This window comes from Trichechus manatus, unplaced genomic scaffold (genome assembly GCF_000243295.1).
Source record: "Trichechus manatus latirostris isolate Lorelei unplaced genomic scaffold, TriManLat1.0 scaffold00017, whole genome shotgun sequence".
In the NCBI taxonomy this organism is placed as follows: Eukaryota; Metazoa; Chordata; class Mammalia; order Sirenia; family Trichechidae; genus Trichechus; species Trichechus manatus.
The window spans coordinates 15,516,936-15,531,764 of record NW_004443953.1 but is presented as its reverse complement, the minus strand read 5'-3'; the positions used below and the strand labels follow the sequence as shown (position 1 = coordinate 15,531,764).

The 14,829-nt window shown below is 38.4% G+C and overlaps 1 protein-coding gene across 1 annotated transcript in view; it reads right to left on the bottom strand.

Moving 5' to 3' along the window:
* Positions 1–1,705: 1,705 nt before the first annotated feature.
* The window catches only part of CRYBG1 (crystallin beta-gamma domain containing 1), a 56,365-nt gene continuing 43,241 nt past the window's right edge, over positions 1,706–14,829 (bottom strand). Inside the window, exons 17-21 of the mRNA XM_023727617.1 lie at positions 12,839–12,978; positions 12,217–12,340; positions 11,638–11,796; positions 7,340–7,502; positions 1,706–2,228 (exon numbers count right to left, since the gene is read on the bottom strand). Of these exons, the coding sequence (XP_023583385.1) occupies positions 2,140–2,228; positions 7,340–7,502; positions 11,638–11,796; positions 12,217–12,340; positions 12,839–12,978 (675 nt within the window). The 3' untranslated portion in view covers positions 1,706–2,139. The remainder of the gene's footprint in view (positions 2,229–7,339; positions 7,503–11,637; positions 11,797–12,216; positions 12,341–12,838; positions 12,979–14,829) is intronic.

Here is a 14,829-nt window from a genome sequence, read left to right as displayed (position 1 = left end):
CCCTGTGTTCATTTAAAGTAAGTGTTCTTTATGTCCTGTTGGGCTCATTCCCATTACTGCACCTTAGATACTAGCTTCTAGCTTTGGCATAGACCTCAGATTTAGGTAACTTTGTACTTGGTTTACTCCTGTCACTCATTTGGTAGCATGTTGGATGAATTGCAGGTCTCACCAGTACACGTTTATTTCAAGAGAGGAAAAAAAGCACTTTTCTAGTTGTAAATACAAGCTGCTCTTGACTTCCATCTGGAACAATCTCAGCTCTTTTCCTTTGAAGGCTCCAGGCCATAGTGAAGGGTAAAAAACTTGAGGGAGCATGGATGAGCTGGGACCTCACTTACCCTCATCTCCACCCTCAGAAAAGTGGAACACGTACCCTTTTGACCTTGAGTCCAGAAAGAGGATGGTCAGCAAAACTTTCCCTGCTGTTAGTCCAGTACCCCTCAGTCCTACCTGCCTCATCCTAATCAGTCAGACATTTCTTTCTAATACGCCAGCTGACTGTGTTTGAAGTGTTATATGAGGGCTAATGAATGAGTTCTATCAGATTTCATCAATACAGTTAACCAGAAACAAATTTATTCAAGAGATAATTCAACACAGGCTACTGTAAAATGTCTTCCCCACCATATTGTAATGATACACACAAAAGGCCTAAAAATCAGAGCTATACATCTAAGAACAAGACAGACATGATGGCTGCTGTTATACATGTGCAAATGTTCTTTTAAAACTGATGATAAACTGTTCTTATGACCATAATTACCTGCCATGGACTCCAGAGAGAATCAGAATTTCACAACTGGCAACACACTTGAAAAGGAAATAAGATTTGCTCTACCTTTGATAAGAGCACCAGTGTTCAGTGACAAGGACAACAAAATGAGGACAAAAAAAGGAGAAGAATATATTCAAGGAATGTTTGCCAGTTTTGTTCAAAACTAGAAATCACTGTTTGAACAGCACCATCTGGGCCAATGTATTGTCAGCAGTTAAAACATTTTCAATTTTCTTTCTTGAAATGCTTGCTGCATTGTAGAGTTTTCAGAGTTCTAACACTTGACCAAGAAACATTTCCTTAAGGTCTACTTTCCTTCACTTTCTGGAGGAATTGCTAGTCATTCTTTGACTTCTGCACCCCACAGTTCTGCTACCAGCAGGAAGTGACACTAGGGGCTGCAGTACCCCCACACTGAGGCTGTTCCACCGGCCGTCTCGCCTGGGAGCACAGCTGTGGGACACTACAGGGAAGGCAGCCCTCGCAGGGCTGAACCCTAAACCTGGTAGGTGGGCAGGAGGAAATAAGGCTAAGAGACCTGAGACTGGCAAAGGATTGCATAGCATTGATGGAACACTAGTTGTAGGTAAGAATGGGCTAATCAGATTGTGGTAATACTGTTCCAGTAGCATCTGTAAGAAAGGCATTAAGCAACGCTTAATAATACGAGTGTATTAAAATAACCCAAATCCTGCTAATAAATGTTAGTGGACATGGACTTGCCAATTTACTAATTTTTAATGTTAACTGGAAGAAAATCATATTTTGTTTATACTTATTCAGTTCTTTAAAATATGTCTGAATATATAAGGCTATCCTCACTTGCTGTACAACATAATTAATGATTGTAGGAAAAGGTCAAGGACTAAATTACAGGCCTAATAAAGTATTTCTTCCCAAATGCTAAACAGTCCTCCATCTTACAGACTTAAGCTTTTATCCTTTCCTTTAAAGTATAAGGGATTTGTAGGTCCACAAAGCTGGTAAATTTGTTCATGCTCTCTTCTGTCAGTATCTTTGGAAATAATTAAAAATCTACCAGTCCTGAAGTTTTGATATGACCTTTTTTAAAAACACCCAAAAGCTGTTCATGAGACAACCTGTTTAAACAGCTACTGAAAGGAAGTGAAACGCAAGAAATGAAAGAAAGACAAAATATTGGCTTAAAATCATTACAGTTTTTTAAAAAGATGAGACACTTCCCGTGGTCATAGTGTGATTCAAGATTGCATTTAGAATTATTGAAGAAGGCGTAGCTCAATCTTTCCTCTTGGCTTTTCCATCAGCATGGCCTCTTTTCTTAAAAAATGTGTCTGGAAGGACCCCCCGGAAAGAGTGGTGTTGCACTGTTTATTCAGGTTTTACAGGACCAAGGCTTCCCACACTTGTGTTAACTTCTCTTTGCTGACAGTGTTGAGGATAATGTGATTTTGATCATACTGTGTACCCCCTGAAAGAAAGAAAAAAAAAAAACTCACAATTCCAATATAACGAGTATACAGGGTATAAAAATACTTTCTCAAGGGAGCAAAACAGGGAGGAAAGCCCTAAACACGCTCATAGGATGAAAGGGCCATTCTGCTACAGGTTATTCTAATACCCCATCATACAGGCACTAGCAACTTCACACAGGATATCCTACATCACAGGGCTCCTTTTTCTATTACATTCTTAAAATCTAGTCCATAATCACACTTAAGATGTCTGAAATTGGGGGAAACAGGAAAAAAAAAAAATCTAGAGAAGGGAAAAGGAGCAAAGAGATTGTACAGTATATTCAGTGGTGAGATCATGGATTTGAACTACTAGGGAGGAAGAAGCAGGCAAACCTGGTTGGGGATGATTGTGTATGGTTTTTAGGAGGAATATTTTTTGGCATGAACAATGAAGAATGGACTGGATGGTGCCCGGCTACTATTACTGAACATTTTGATCAGAGATTCTGTAGAAGAATCCTGATCAAAAGGGGGAAAATGCAGAATAGAATTTCAAATTTTCATGGAATCTAGACTTTCTGGAGCCATTGAAGCTGGATGAACCCCCGAAAATATTGCCCTGAGATAATCTTTAAACCTGAAACCAAAAATATCCCCTGAAGTCTTCTTTAAACTGTCATTTAGCTTAATTAGTAAAGAATGTCTGCCTTGAGCATTGTGCTCTTTTAAAGAACTGTATATATGGGATCAGACTGACAATAGCAACTCTGAAGGTTAGAGAGGAAGCTTAGGGGGCAGTGGGTATATGTTAATGGTGGAGGAATAATTTGGAAAAGGAGGGTGAGAATGGTTGCACAAGTTGAAGAATGTAATCAATGTCACTGAACTGTGCATGTAGAAATTGTTGAATTGGTGTGTTTTGCTGTGTATATTTTCAACAACAACAACAAAAAATTATTTTTAGAACAAACAAGCAATGAAGAACAGCTATGTTAGATCAAAGGGGATATTTGAAATGGACAAGGTAACAGTGCCACTGCTGGGAACTCCCAGGCTTTGGTGTGTAAAAATTCACAGCCATTAAGCTGCCGAGTTATACTGTACTGTAAAACTAGTAACATGATCTCCACAAATTCCCGTTCGCCAGAATGTTTGTAAGAAAATTTTCCAAGGGCGCTTACTGGATATTTAAAGTATTTTAATGCTAAAAATAGCCCCATAGCTTCTTCTTTCAATGGAGAAGTATCATTATCAAAAGAAAAGGGTTATCCGATGTTTTCCCAGTGTGGAATAAACATCCTTTCATGTACCTTATCCTTTTTTTTAGCATGTCTCTGCGCCAATATTATATCACCAAAGCCCCTGTCACAATAAAAATCTGTATCCAGATGGAGGGTAAGTGTGACTAGTATTGAAATCATGGTTTGCCCTAAGGTCAAGAAGAAATAACTATTCTCCTTACAAGCATTTATGAAAAATCAGAAAGTTCAGAAAACCTACACAATAGATCTGGGTAGCTGAAGGAAAATCTTTTATACTCCTCTTGTAATAAATGAGTTTATCATCACTAATAATCTAGAGCCTCCACACAGCTAGATATGTCATATATAATGTAATGGCAAGGTGCCTTATGCCTTGTATGTATCAGTTTGCAGTGGAAAAAAATTGCTACCACCAGTACTGCCCCCTAATCCCACTACACACACACACGCACGCACGCACGCACGCACGCACGCACACACGCACACAGTACTCCACTGAGATTTCAGAAAGTATTATTTTAAGGTCACAATGTTTTTTTTTCATTCTTCAGGATTATAGTATCTTAACATTAGTTTTTTGTTGTCTATGACTAAGTGCTTAGAACCGGTTCAAAGCCCTAGTTTTTGTGTATATTATGTCATAAATTTTAAAGAGTCATGAAGACTAGAAAGTTCTTGAGAAATAATTTAATTCATCCTTCTGCCTCTGGGAAGAATTCAAATCATCCCAGACTTCTGTTTTTGTTTTTTTAATTGGCATGTATCAGCCTCCACTGTTGTCATAATGTAGTCTGGTAAAGGAATAATATGTGACTGTCTATCAAAGCAACTCATTCCTCAAACACTGGGAGATAGGTTAGAAGAAAGACACTTGTTGTAATAAATCTTATAGCAATTCTAATAGGGAATGAATAGTTCAACAGCTGTACCTAATGAAAATCAGAGTCTCCTAGTAAGTATACCTTCCCCTGCAGTTTGTAGAGTATGTAGTCCTACTCTCCCATGTCCACTAGATGGCATCATTCTCCTACATTCTGAGACAAATTCAGCTTAAAAGGAATTAATTATAGGAGCCACCAAGAAGCCCTGGTGGTGCAGTGGTTAAGTGCTTGTCAGCTATCTGAAAGGTTGGTTGTTCGAACCCACCAGCTGCTCCATGGGAGAAAGACGTGACAATCTGCTTCTGTAAAGAATTACCGCTTTGGAAACTCCATGGGGCACTTCTACCCTGTAGTATAGGGTTGCTATGAGTTGAATCCACTCAAGGCACTACGTTAGTGCTACCATGCTAGCTACCAGTAGGCTATCATCTTTACTTAAGAGGCACTCAACTAATTTATAATACATTTTAGGAAGGGGCCTTAGAGTTTTCAAGTTAAGCCCTAAGGAGTTATCTCCTAGAATCTCACAGTTCACACCAGAGCCAAGACTAGAAGCCAGGTGTCCTTACTCCTGTTCCTTTGCTAATGTAGCAAATGAGAAAAAAATCCTATATTCTTGGAGCTTCTAGAGTGTAAATTCTGTGAAGCCAAGAGGTATCCATTTTGTTCACTTTGGTGCCTCCAGTGTCTAGCACAGAGCCTGCCACATAGTGGGTACCCAATGAATACTTGGTGAAAGAAAAAAAGAAGAAATGCGCTACCCAAGAGACTAGCTCATAAGGATTACAATGACCTAAACCCTGGACACAGGAAGCTGATCTCATTTGTAAAAACCATGAACCCACTGGTTTGTTCAGCCTTCTTTTGGGACTAAATAGCCTAAATTTTCTAACATTTCATCATAAACTCCATTTTCCCAGCTCAGTTACATTTCTTTGGCTTCTCCAGAGGTTTCTGAAACTCTATATAGAATGAAGAGCCCCAGTTCAACAAAGTTGATTAAAACAACAATAAAGAAATGTCTGGTGGAATGATTCTTAAACCAGTTTGAACCTCAGGTTGATTATCTGTAAAATGGGCATATTATAACTGTATAATAGCAAATCTGTTGTACCAAAGGTAATGTGAAAGAGGTATGCTATATATTACCATTCATTTTCTGAAGGTTGCAATTATTTTCTTTTTCCAAGGGTCCTACTTGCTTTTTATACAATGTATGATTTTTGGTCTCCACTCAACCTATAGTTACATAGCTTAGTTTGTGTGCCCCAAACATAGTACTCTGCCTTTGCCTTCATTAAATTTAATCTGTTTGCCTCCCAGCACCTTTCCAACTTCTCACGGCCTTTGTGAATTCTAATCCAATTGTTAAACAGATTGGCAACTCAGCCCACCTGGAGATCATCCAGAAGTGACTCAGCCACTTCTGCTCCCCATTCATTCAGTTACCAAACCCCTGATGAAAAATGTTCAGGCTTATTCTCCATTATCCAGAAGGTTCTTTTAAAACCAGATTACCGCTGTTTCTTTACTCCTACATCTTAATTTTTTAGTTAAGAATGGCACTGGCCTGACCTGTGACTCGTTGCTGTTGAGTTGATTCTGACTCATAGAGACCCTGTAGGACAGAGTAGAACTGCCCTATAGGGTTTCCAAGGAGTGGCTGGTGGATTCGAACTGCTGACCTTTTGGTTAGCAGCCAAATGCTTAACCATCACGCCACCAGGGCCCTGGCACTGGCTTAGAGCCCTGGTTAAAACTAAGCCAACTTCTAGCGATGATTGAAAATGAAGTATGTGGCCTAGTATGGGTTACATTATCAATGTTTCACTAAACTGATAAAACATAATCATGCTGGCTTTCTTGAGAGGGAATAGAAAAGTCCCCATTAATAATTTAAAGCAAAATTACCCCGGTTAACATGAATAAAACACACTATCTTCATCTGCTTGCCAGCAGCAATAGTAGTTCACTGAATTCCCATGTCTAGACTAGGTCAGGTTTTTTTGTTTTTCTTTTATGTTGTTTTAAAATTATTATCAGTGATTCTCCATGTGGAGTCCCCAGACCAGTGGCATCAGCATCACCTGGGAACTTGTTAGAAATGCAAATTGTCAGGCTCTACTCCAGACCTATTGAATCAGAGAGGATGAGGCCCAGTAATCTGTGATTTAGCAAACCCTCCAGGTGATTCTGATGCAGATAAAGTTTGAGGACCACTGGTCTAAATTTAGGGTGCCCTGGTGGAACAGTGGTTAAAGTGCTCGGCTGAAAGATAGAAGGTTTGAACCTGCTAGCCACTCCACAGGAGAACAACGTGGCAGTCTGCTTCTGTAAAGATTTACTGCCTGGGAAACCCTATGAAGCAGTTCTGTTCTTTCCTATAGGGTCACTATGAGTCAGAATCAACTGGACAGCAATGGGTTTGGTTTGGCCTAAATTTATTTGTTCTTCCCCAGGCACCACCAGCTTGGCTCTGGATTAACCGGTTTTGAACACAGGTTCACTTGAAATCCTCCTGGCTGTGTTGTTTGTTTTAAGGAATAACACTGTAAGCAACTGCCTTTTAGATCTTTGCAATAAAATGTTACATGTACGTACATGAGAATCATCAACTATCCTGACTGAAATTACAAGCTCTTAGGTGGTGATTTTTAGTCTAACACTGTTATAATAAATGGTGTGAAGTCAGAGTCCAGCTCAGCCCTTATGGGTGTGAGATCATGGCCAAATTGATTGACCCCTCTGAGCCTCAGTTTCTTTGGCTATAAAATGGGGGTAGGGAGATAACACTCACCAATTAGGGCTGCTATGAAGATCACATGAAATAATGTACGTAAGGTGCTTAGCACAGTGAGTGCCTGGCACATAGCAAGGGCTCTATTACTAATAATACTATACTCATCATTTTCAAAAGCTAAGAATGTATTTTTAGTTGAATAAAGAAAACACGTTACAATAAAGAAAATACATGATCCTTACCTTTGACATCTAAAACTAAATTTGGCTTCAACCTGCTATAGATCCTGCCATCCGACTTCATGCTCCAGAACTGGCTATCGACATTCTGGTGAAGGGCCAGGCCCAGCTTAGAGCCGGATGTGACCAGGCTGCCCACGATCGTCAGGCAGCAGTCTTCGGCTATCTGCATAGTGGAAAAGACAGTACATCTTAGAAATGGAAACACATTTAGAACTCATAGCAATTATTTCCCAGTTTAAATTGATTTTTTAAAAAATTACCTTACTTCCTAGCTTCATTTACCCCCCATGAGGCATTTCAACTTTTAGCCAAGGTAGCTGGGATCAGACAACAGATATTTATGCCCCTTATTTCAGATAACTTGAGTGGAGAGAACATTCTCTGTTCTTGTCCATCATAAGAAACATCTGCCCTTTGTGAGACTGTCTGACTAGTATGGGAAGCTTCAGAATATGAAAGCTGCCCATAATGGTACTTTTCCCTCTCAGAAGTAACTGTGATCTGAGGCCGGATGTGTAATGAAATCTCCCCACATATCCACCTCTGCTCATGCTGCCCCCTCCAGCATATGATGACTGTGCCTCTAATGCTGAAGGCTGTTGTAGCACGAGAGTGGCTAAAAAAGTATTTTTTCCACATAAAATGTGAAATTGCATTTATTTACTTCTCTTGTCTTTCCTTCATGAACAAAGTCTACACTTTTTTAAAAAGGCATGCTGTGAAACTATACAAAGAGGAAGAAGAAAATACAAATCACTAGAGGGTGGCTTAATGCAAAGGTTTCATGAGTCCTTCTCTGCAGTGAATCTACCCTTAATATATAAACAATGTATGGTAGTCATATGTTCACATGACCCTAACACATACTGCTATAAAAAATACTTAATAAAAGCATACCACTCTATTGAAATTAAAGGATTCTGATAATCTAGGATGCTTTACATTTTCTTATTGACCTACTGAATTCAAAGTTGTTAAATGGCTTCAATGAAATGCGTGTGAGAAATAACTGCTGAAAGGCACCATTTTCTTCAATTGTTTAAGATAATTCAAAGGTAGAAGTTGGCATTTTCTTTTTATGCTTCTATATTACAGCTACTTCTGTTTTCGTGCTATTTCTGCTATGCACGTCAGAACAGGACTTCTCTTTACTGAAAGGATGATTCTCCCTCAAGCACAAGAGACCCAGTTAACAAGTTGTGTTCCCTTTCACAAGATGTATGCCCTCTGCTGACTCATGGGGCAAGTTTAACAAAAATTCAGGAGCAAACAGTCAAGCTCATAAAATCAAGGAGTAAAAAAGAATATCTACAACAGAAGCATAAGCTTCTTTCAAAATATTACTACATTCAGGTTTTTAAATAGTATTATGGCAGGAGTGATGTAAGAAGTAGTAGGGCCATCTGCATTGTGCAAAGTGTGACAATTAGAAAATGAATTATGTTGTACACAATGACATCTCTTTAGCCTTAATCCTGCTCTGTGAGGTTCTCCAAAATGGAAATAAACCAAGAGTGATTTTTGTTGATAGTGCTGGAGTTTATACTTTATTTCTATAACAAACAGATTATTGAAAAGTGGAGAGTAACCCAGACACTTCCATTTCTATTACCATATAAGAGTCAAGTATAGATATAAATATTTTGGATAACTGCTAGATTTCTGTCCCATTTTAAGTTCCTAAACTGGTTCTCCACCACTCATCTATCAGTTTGTCGTACTGTGGTGGCTTGCGTGTTGCTGTGATGCTGGAGGCTATGCCACCGGTATTTCAAATATCAGCAGGATCTCCCATGGTGGACAGGTTTTATTAGAGCTTTCAGACTAAGACAGACTAGGAAGATGGAGCTGGCGGTCTACTTCTGAAAAAACAGTGACTATACATGGGGACCTCATTGGATGGAATACACAAGAATCAAATTGACTACACTGGTGGAAAGAGACAATGGAGAAGCTCAATATCATCAGTCAGAACAAGGCCATGGGCCAGCTGTGGAACAGACCATCAACTGCTCATAAGCAAGTTCAAACTGAAGCTGAAGAAAATTAAAACAAGTCCATAAGAGCCAAAGTACAACCTTGCATATATCCCGTCTTAATTTAGAGACCATCTCAAGAATAGATTTGACACATTGAACACTAATGAACGAAGACCAGAAGAGTTGTGAATGATATCAAGGACATCATACATGAAGAAAGCAAAAGGTCATTAAACAGACAGAAAAGACCAAAATGGATGTCAGAAGAGACCCTGAAACTCACTCTTGAATGTAGAGTAGCTAAAGCAAAAGGAAGAAATGATCACATAAAAGAGCTGAACAGAAGATTTCAAAGGGTAGCTCAAGAAGACAAAGTAAAATAGTATTATAATGAAATGTGTAAAGACCTGAAGTGAGAAAACCAAAAGGGAAGAACACGCTCGGCATTTCTCAAGCTGAAAGAACTAAAGAAAAATATTCAAGCCTCGAGTTGTAATACTGAAGGATTCTATGGATAAAATATTGAACAATGCAGGAAACATCAAAAGAAGATGGAAGGAATATACACAGTCACTGTACCAAAAAGAATTGGTTGACATTCAACCATTTCAGGAGGTAGCATATGATTAAGAACCGACGGCATTGAAGGAAGAAGTCCAAGCTGTAGCGAAGGTGTTGGTGAAAAGCAAGGCTCCAGGAATCAACGGAATACCAACTGAGATGTTTCAACACACAGAGGCATCGCTGGAAGTGCTCACTCGTCCATGCCAAGAAATTTGGAAGGCAGCTACCTGGCCAACTGACTGAAAGAGGTCCATATACGTGCCCATCCCAAAGAAAGTGATCCAACAGAATGCAGAAATTATTGAACAATATCATTAATATCACAGGCAAGTAAAATTTTGCTAAAGATCATTCAAAAATGGTTGCAGCAGTGTATTGACAAGGAACTGCCAGAAATTCAAGTCAGATTCAGAAGAGGACATGGAACAAGGAATATCATTGCTGATGTCAGATAGATCTTGGCTAAAATCAGAGAATCCCAGAAAGAGGTTTACCCATGTTTTATTGATTATGCAAATACATTGGACTGTGTGGATCATAACAAATTATGGATTACATTGCAAAGAATAGGAATTCTAGAACACTTAATTGTGCTCATGAGGAACCTGTACATAGACCAAGAGGCAGTTGTTCGAACAGACCAAGGGGTTACTGCGTGGTTTAAAATCAGGAAAGGTGTGCATCAGGGTTGTATCCTTTCATCATACTTATTCAATCTGTATGCTGAGCAAATAATCCGAGAAGCTGGAGTATATGAAGAAGAATGTGGCATCAGGATTGGAGGAAGACTCATTAACAACCTGTGATATGCAGATGACACAACCTTGCTTGCTGAGAGCGAAGAGGACTTGAAGCACTTACTGATGAAGTTTAAGACTACAGCCTTCAGTATGGATTACACCTCAACATAAAGAAAACAAAAATTCTCACAGCTGGACCAATAAGCACCATCATGACAAATAGAGAAAATATTGAAGTTGTCAAGGATTTCATTTCACTCGGATCCACAATCAATGCCCATGGAAGCAGCAGTCAAGAAATCAAATGACGTGTTGCACTGGGCAAATCTGCTGCAAAGAAACCTCTTTAAAGGGTTGAAAAGCAAAGATGTCACTTTAAGGACTAAGATGCCCCTGACACAAGCCATGGTGTTTTCAATAGCCTCATATGCATGTGAAAGCTGGGCAATGAATAAGGAAGACCAAAGAAGAATTGAAGCCTTTGAATTGTGTTGGTGAAGATTATTCAATATACCATGGACTGCCAGAAGAAGGAACAAATCTGTCATGGAAGAAGTATGGCCAGAATGCTCCTTAGAAGCAAGGATGGCGAGACTTCGTCTCCTGTACTTTGGACACGTTATCAGGAGGGAGCAGTCCTGGAAAAGGACATCATGCTTGGAAAACTGAAAAAGAGGAAGACCCTCAACAAAACGGATTGCTACAGTGGCTGCAGCAATGGGCTGAAACATAACAACCATTGTGAGGAAAGAATGGGGTGGGGCTGTGTTTCATTCTGTTGTACATAGGGTCACTACGAGTCAGAACCAACTCAATGGCACCTAACAGCAACAACAAACTGGTTCTATCAGAGCTAAGAAATATTTTCATGAAACAAAATTCAAATTCTGAAAGTGCTCCAGGAATCATGAAATAGCATCTACTTCAAGAAAGAAAGATCAAAGGCAAGTTAAAGTATGCATCGCCTGCTAGCAGAGGGATTATATAGACCGCTGTCTAATCCTAAAAAGCTCACCCTGCATTTGATGCATCCTTCTTGATAGATCCATATCTGATCATCAGCACCAACATCCTCCATGACCTGTATTCTAAGAAGCTTCAAATCCTCTAAGTTTCCATTGGTTGACATGAATAACCCTGTTGCTTTGTTTCGAAGTCTGAAGTAAATCCGTTTCTAGAAGACAAAAACCCCAGCAGTAGTTAATAGTTAAATGTTAGAATCACTGAGCAAGCATCAATATCAGGAGTAAAATCCAAGGTGGGGTGAACATTAGGGATAACTACTATACCCAAGAGTCTCAGAGATTTTACCATTTTCTCAAAGAGAAGAGTTTGACCAAATTGTCAAGAAGTGCCTGGGGCAGGGAGCACACCTGTAGACAGCCCAGGGCTTGGGAACACGCCATGTTTTGATGTTGGATGTGATAGCATTTCTGAAGCAGCCACAGCCACTAAGCACCAGAAACAGCCCAAATTCAGGGGGAATGGGGAGAACTTAAATTTGAAACTGAAAAGTTGAATTGCATTTACAAAAAAGAAAAAAAAAAAAAACTTCAGAGAGGAGTATTTTCAAACTATGGAGAAGAAAAAATACCTGAGCGAAAGGTCGTAGAGAACCTATTTGGCGGCAGCCACTGAATTCATACCAATTAGGTATTTCTGCTGGTGACAGTAGAAATTGTCGACCCCTATAATTGCTATATTCATAAGCAACCCATCTGAAAGAAAAACATAGATATCCACAGTAAGTGGAATTTCCTTTGACAATAGGCCTAATTATATTTATTTTTAGAATGCTCCTACTTTCTAGACTGAGCTTTATACTTTAAATATACATTTGTAAAAAAATGAAACTATTTTCTTAAACACTTAAAGCATCCATTTCTTGACAAACAGAAAATTCTCTCTTAAACTTGCTAAAAAAAGAGTGTTTAATAAATCTGCTGATCACACATGTGCAAAGTATTCCCCTAGGGCCTATGAGATATTAAAGACAAAGTCCTTACCTTAAAGAAAGTAAAAATCTTAATAAAAAGATGAAAGATACCTTACACAAGGCTTTTCCAGTGAGAAAAGTGTACTACAAAATCACAAAGCTTACAGAAAAACAAGAGGTTATATGTCAATTAGTTTAAGGTAATATAAAAGAAAGAAATCTAATCGAACCCAACTTTTAAAATTAACCACTTTATTAAATAAACAAGTAGGTAACTCACATGCCACCAATAACCTGAACAGAGCGGATCTGCGTGTTGAATCCTAGGAATCGGAGGTTAATTGTTTCTGCATTAAGTTCAACCCTTTTCCCTTTGAAGTCTTCTCTTTCAAAAAGAATAATTGTTGGTTCTGAAAATTCCTATTTAGGAGCAAAAATAATATTTGTTATCTATCTTTGATAATAATTGGAAGCTATGTGAAAATCATCTTGTTACAAGTACAAAGCACAAGATCTGGTCGGATTTGGCTTGGTCATAAACTCCCTTTCCCAGAAAGTCTGGATGTTTATATACTCCAAACCTAAAGAAAAAAAAAAAACTAAAAGAGGAAGGATGTAGAAGGGGGAAGTTTTTCCATTTTGTAGAACGGTAAGTAAATGTAAACAGTGTTATAAAACAGGAAAAGAAAAAAAAGACACCAAACACAAAGGAATAGGTACATGCCTGGAGTATCAACACTTCTAATGGAGTTTATACCCAACTTAGCCATTTTCCATTGGGACAAGGAGGGGCTGTACAGCCATGGGCATAAATGGCAAGAGTCAAAGGGCCATGGCAGTCTGGTGTTTGGTGGTGGTGTGGTATTTCCTAATCAAGGAAACTTCCCCTTGTCTGTATTTTCAAATGTCTTCTTTTTTTCCTACTGTTTTGTCAATAAGACAGTGATTCTGTGTGTCATGCTCCCAAACTGTCCTGTAGGAACTATTAACAGGAGAGGAGAAAAAATCAGGATGGAAATCCCATGTTTACATGGTTAATCATTCTAAAAAAGACAATAACAGAGAAGTCCACTGATTATCAGAAAAATGAAAAGTTGGCTGCTTATGCATGTTTTTTTTCAAATTACAGATCCTTGTGATCCTATACTAAGCTCTAATGATAAATTCCTAAGATCATAAATGATACATCAAAAAAGCACCTGGGGATTACCATTGTTTCCCCACCTGCTTAAAAGTTCTGTGGCAAGGGTGTGGCCCCTTGCTGCTTCAGTTACGTGGATGTGCCCTGACATGTAGAAAAGATGTTTTAGATTATAAACAAAGCAGATTAGTGTATAGAGGTGGTTTGTATGGTCAAAGAACTAGGTTATACAAAACAGACAAGACGGACACCATGCAAGAAAAAACATACAAGAAGGAAACAAGATAAAAACTGTAGTAGTAGTAGGAGTATTTTACGCTTTATGGGCATGACATTTCAAAAATGTTCTAAACAGTCAAATATCAAAAATCAAATAATTTTGAAGTATTAGACCACAATTAAAATATATATATTCTTAATAATCAAAACTTAAAAGGACATCAGAAGTGATATGAACATATATTCCAAGTTCTGGTTGAGGGAAGGCATTTGGAAACTTTATATCTGAAGTTCCCCACCCCCCCAAATATATACTTGTAGGTAGCTTTTAGAATTCTAGTCAGGTTAAATATCAAAGTGTTAGTTATTTCATTACTTGTAAGCTAATGAATCTCACCACATCATTCCATATTTCACTGCTATTTTCACATGTCAAGAAAGATGAACATTTTAGTTATTCAAACAGGCAGGACGGAATGAGATAAAAGCAACTCAAATGTTTTTCCTACCTTTAAAACTAAAATCAACAACTACAAATATTTAAAGCTTTTTATGAGAGATCAGCTACCAAAAGCTAAAAATTCCCAAAACCAAAGGCACACCCAGCTTTAACATCTGAACACTGTATTGCAGTTTTGTTCTATTGTAAATTGCTTTGACCACATCAAAACTAAGAATTTCCGTTAAAAAAAAAAAAGAAAAAAGATGCACTATAATCTAGGTTAGCACATGGGTGATAAATTGGGAGAAGTCATTTGATTGCAAATCTCTACAACAACAGAGTAATAGTAGATTGAAAAGCTATAAGGAATTTCTGCAAATCAACAAAAAAAAAGAAACAGAAAACCGAATAGAGAATTGGGCAAAAGTTATAACTAGGTAACTGACCAAACAGAAAATCCAAATGGCTA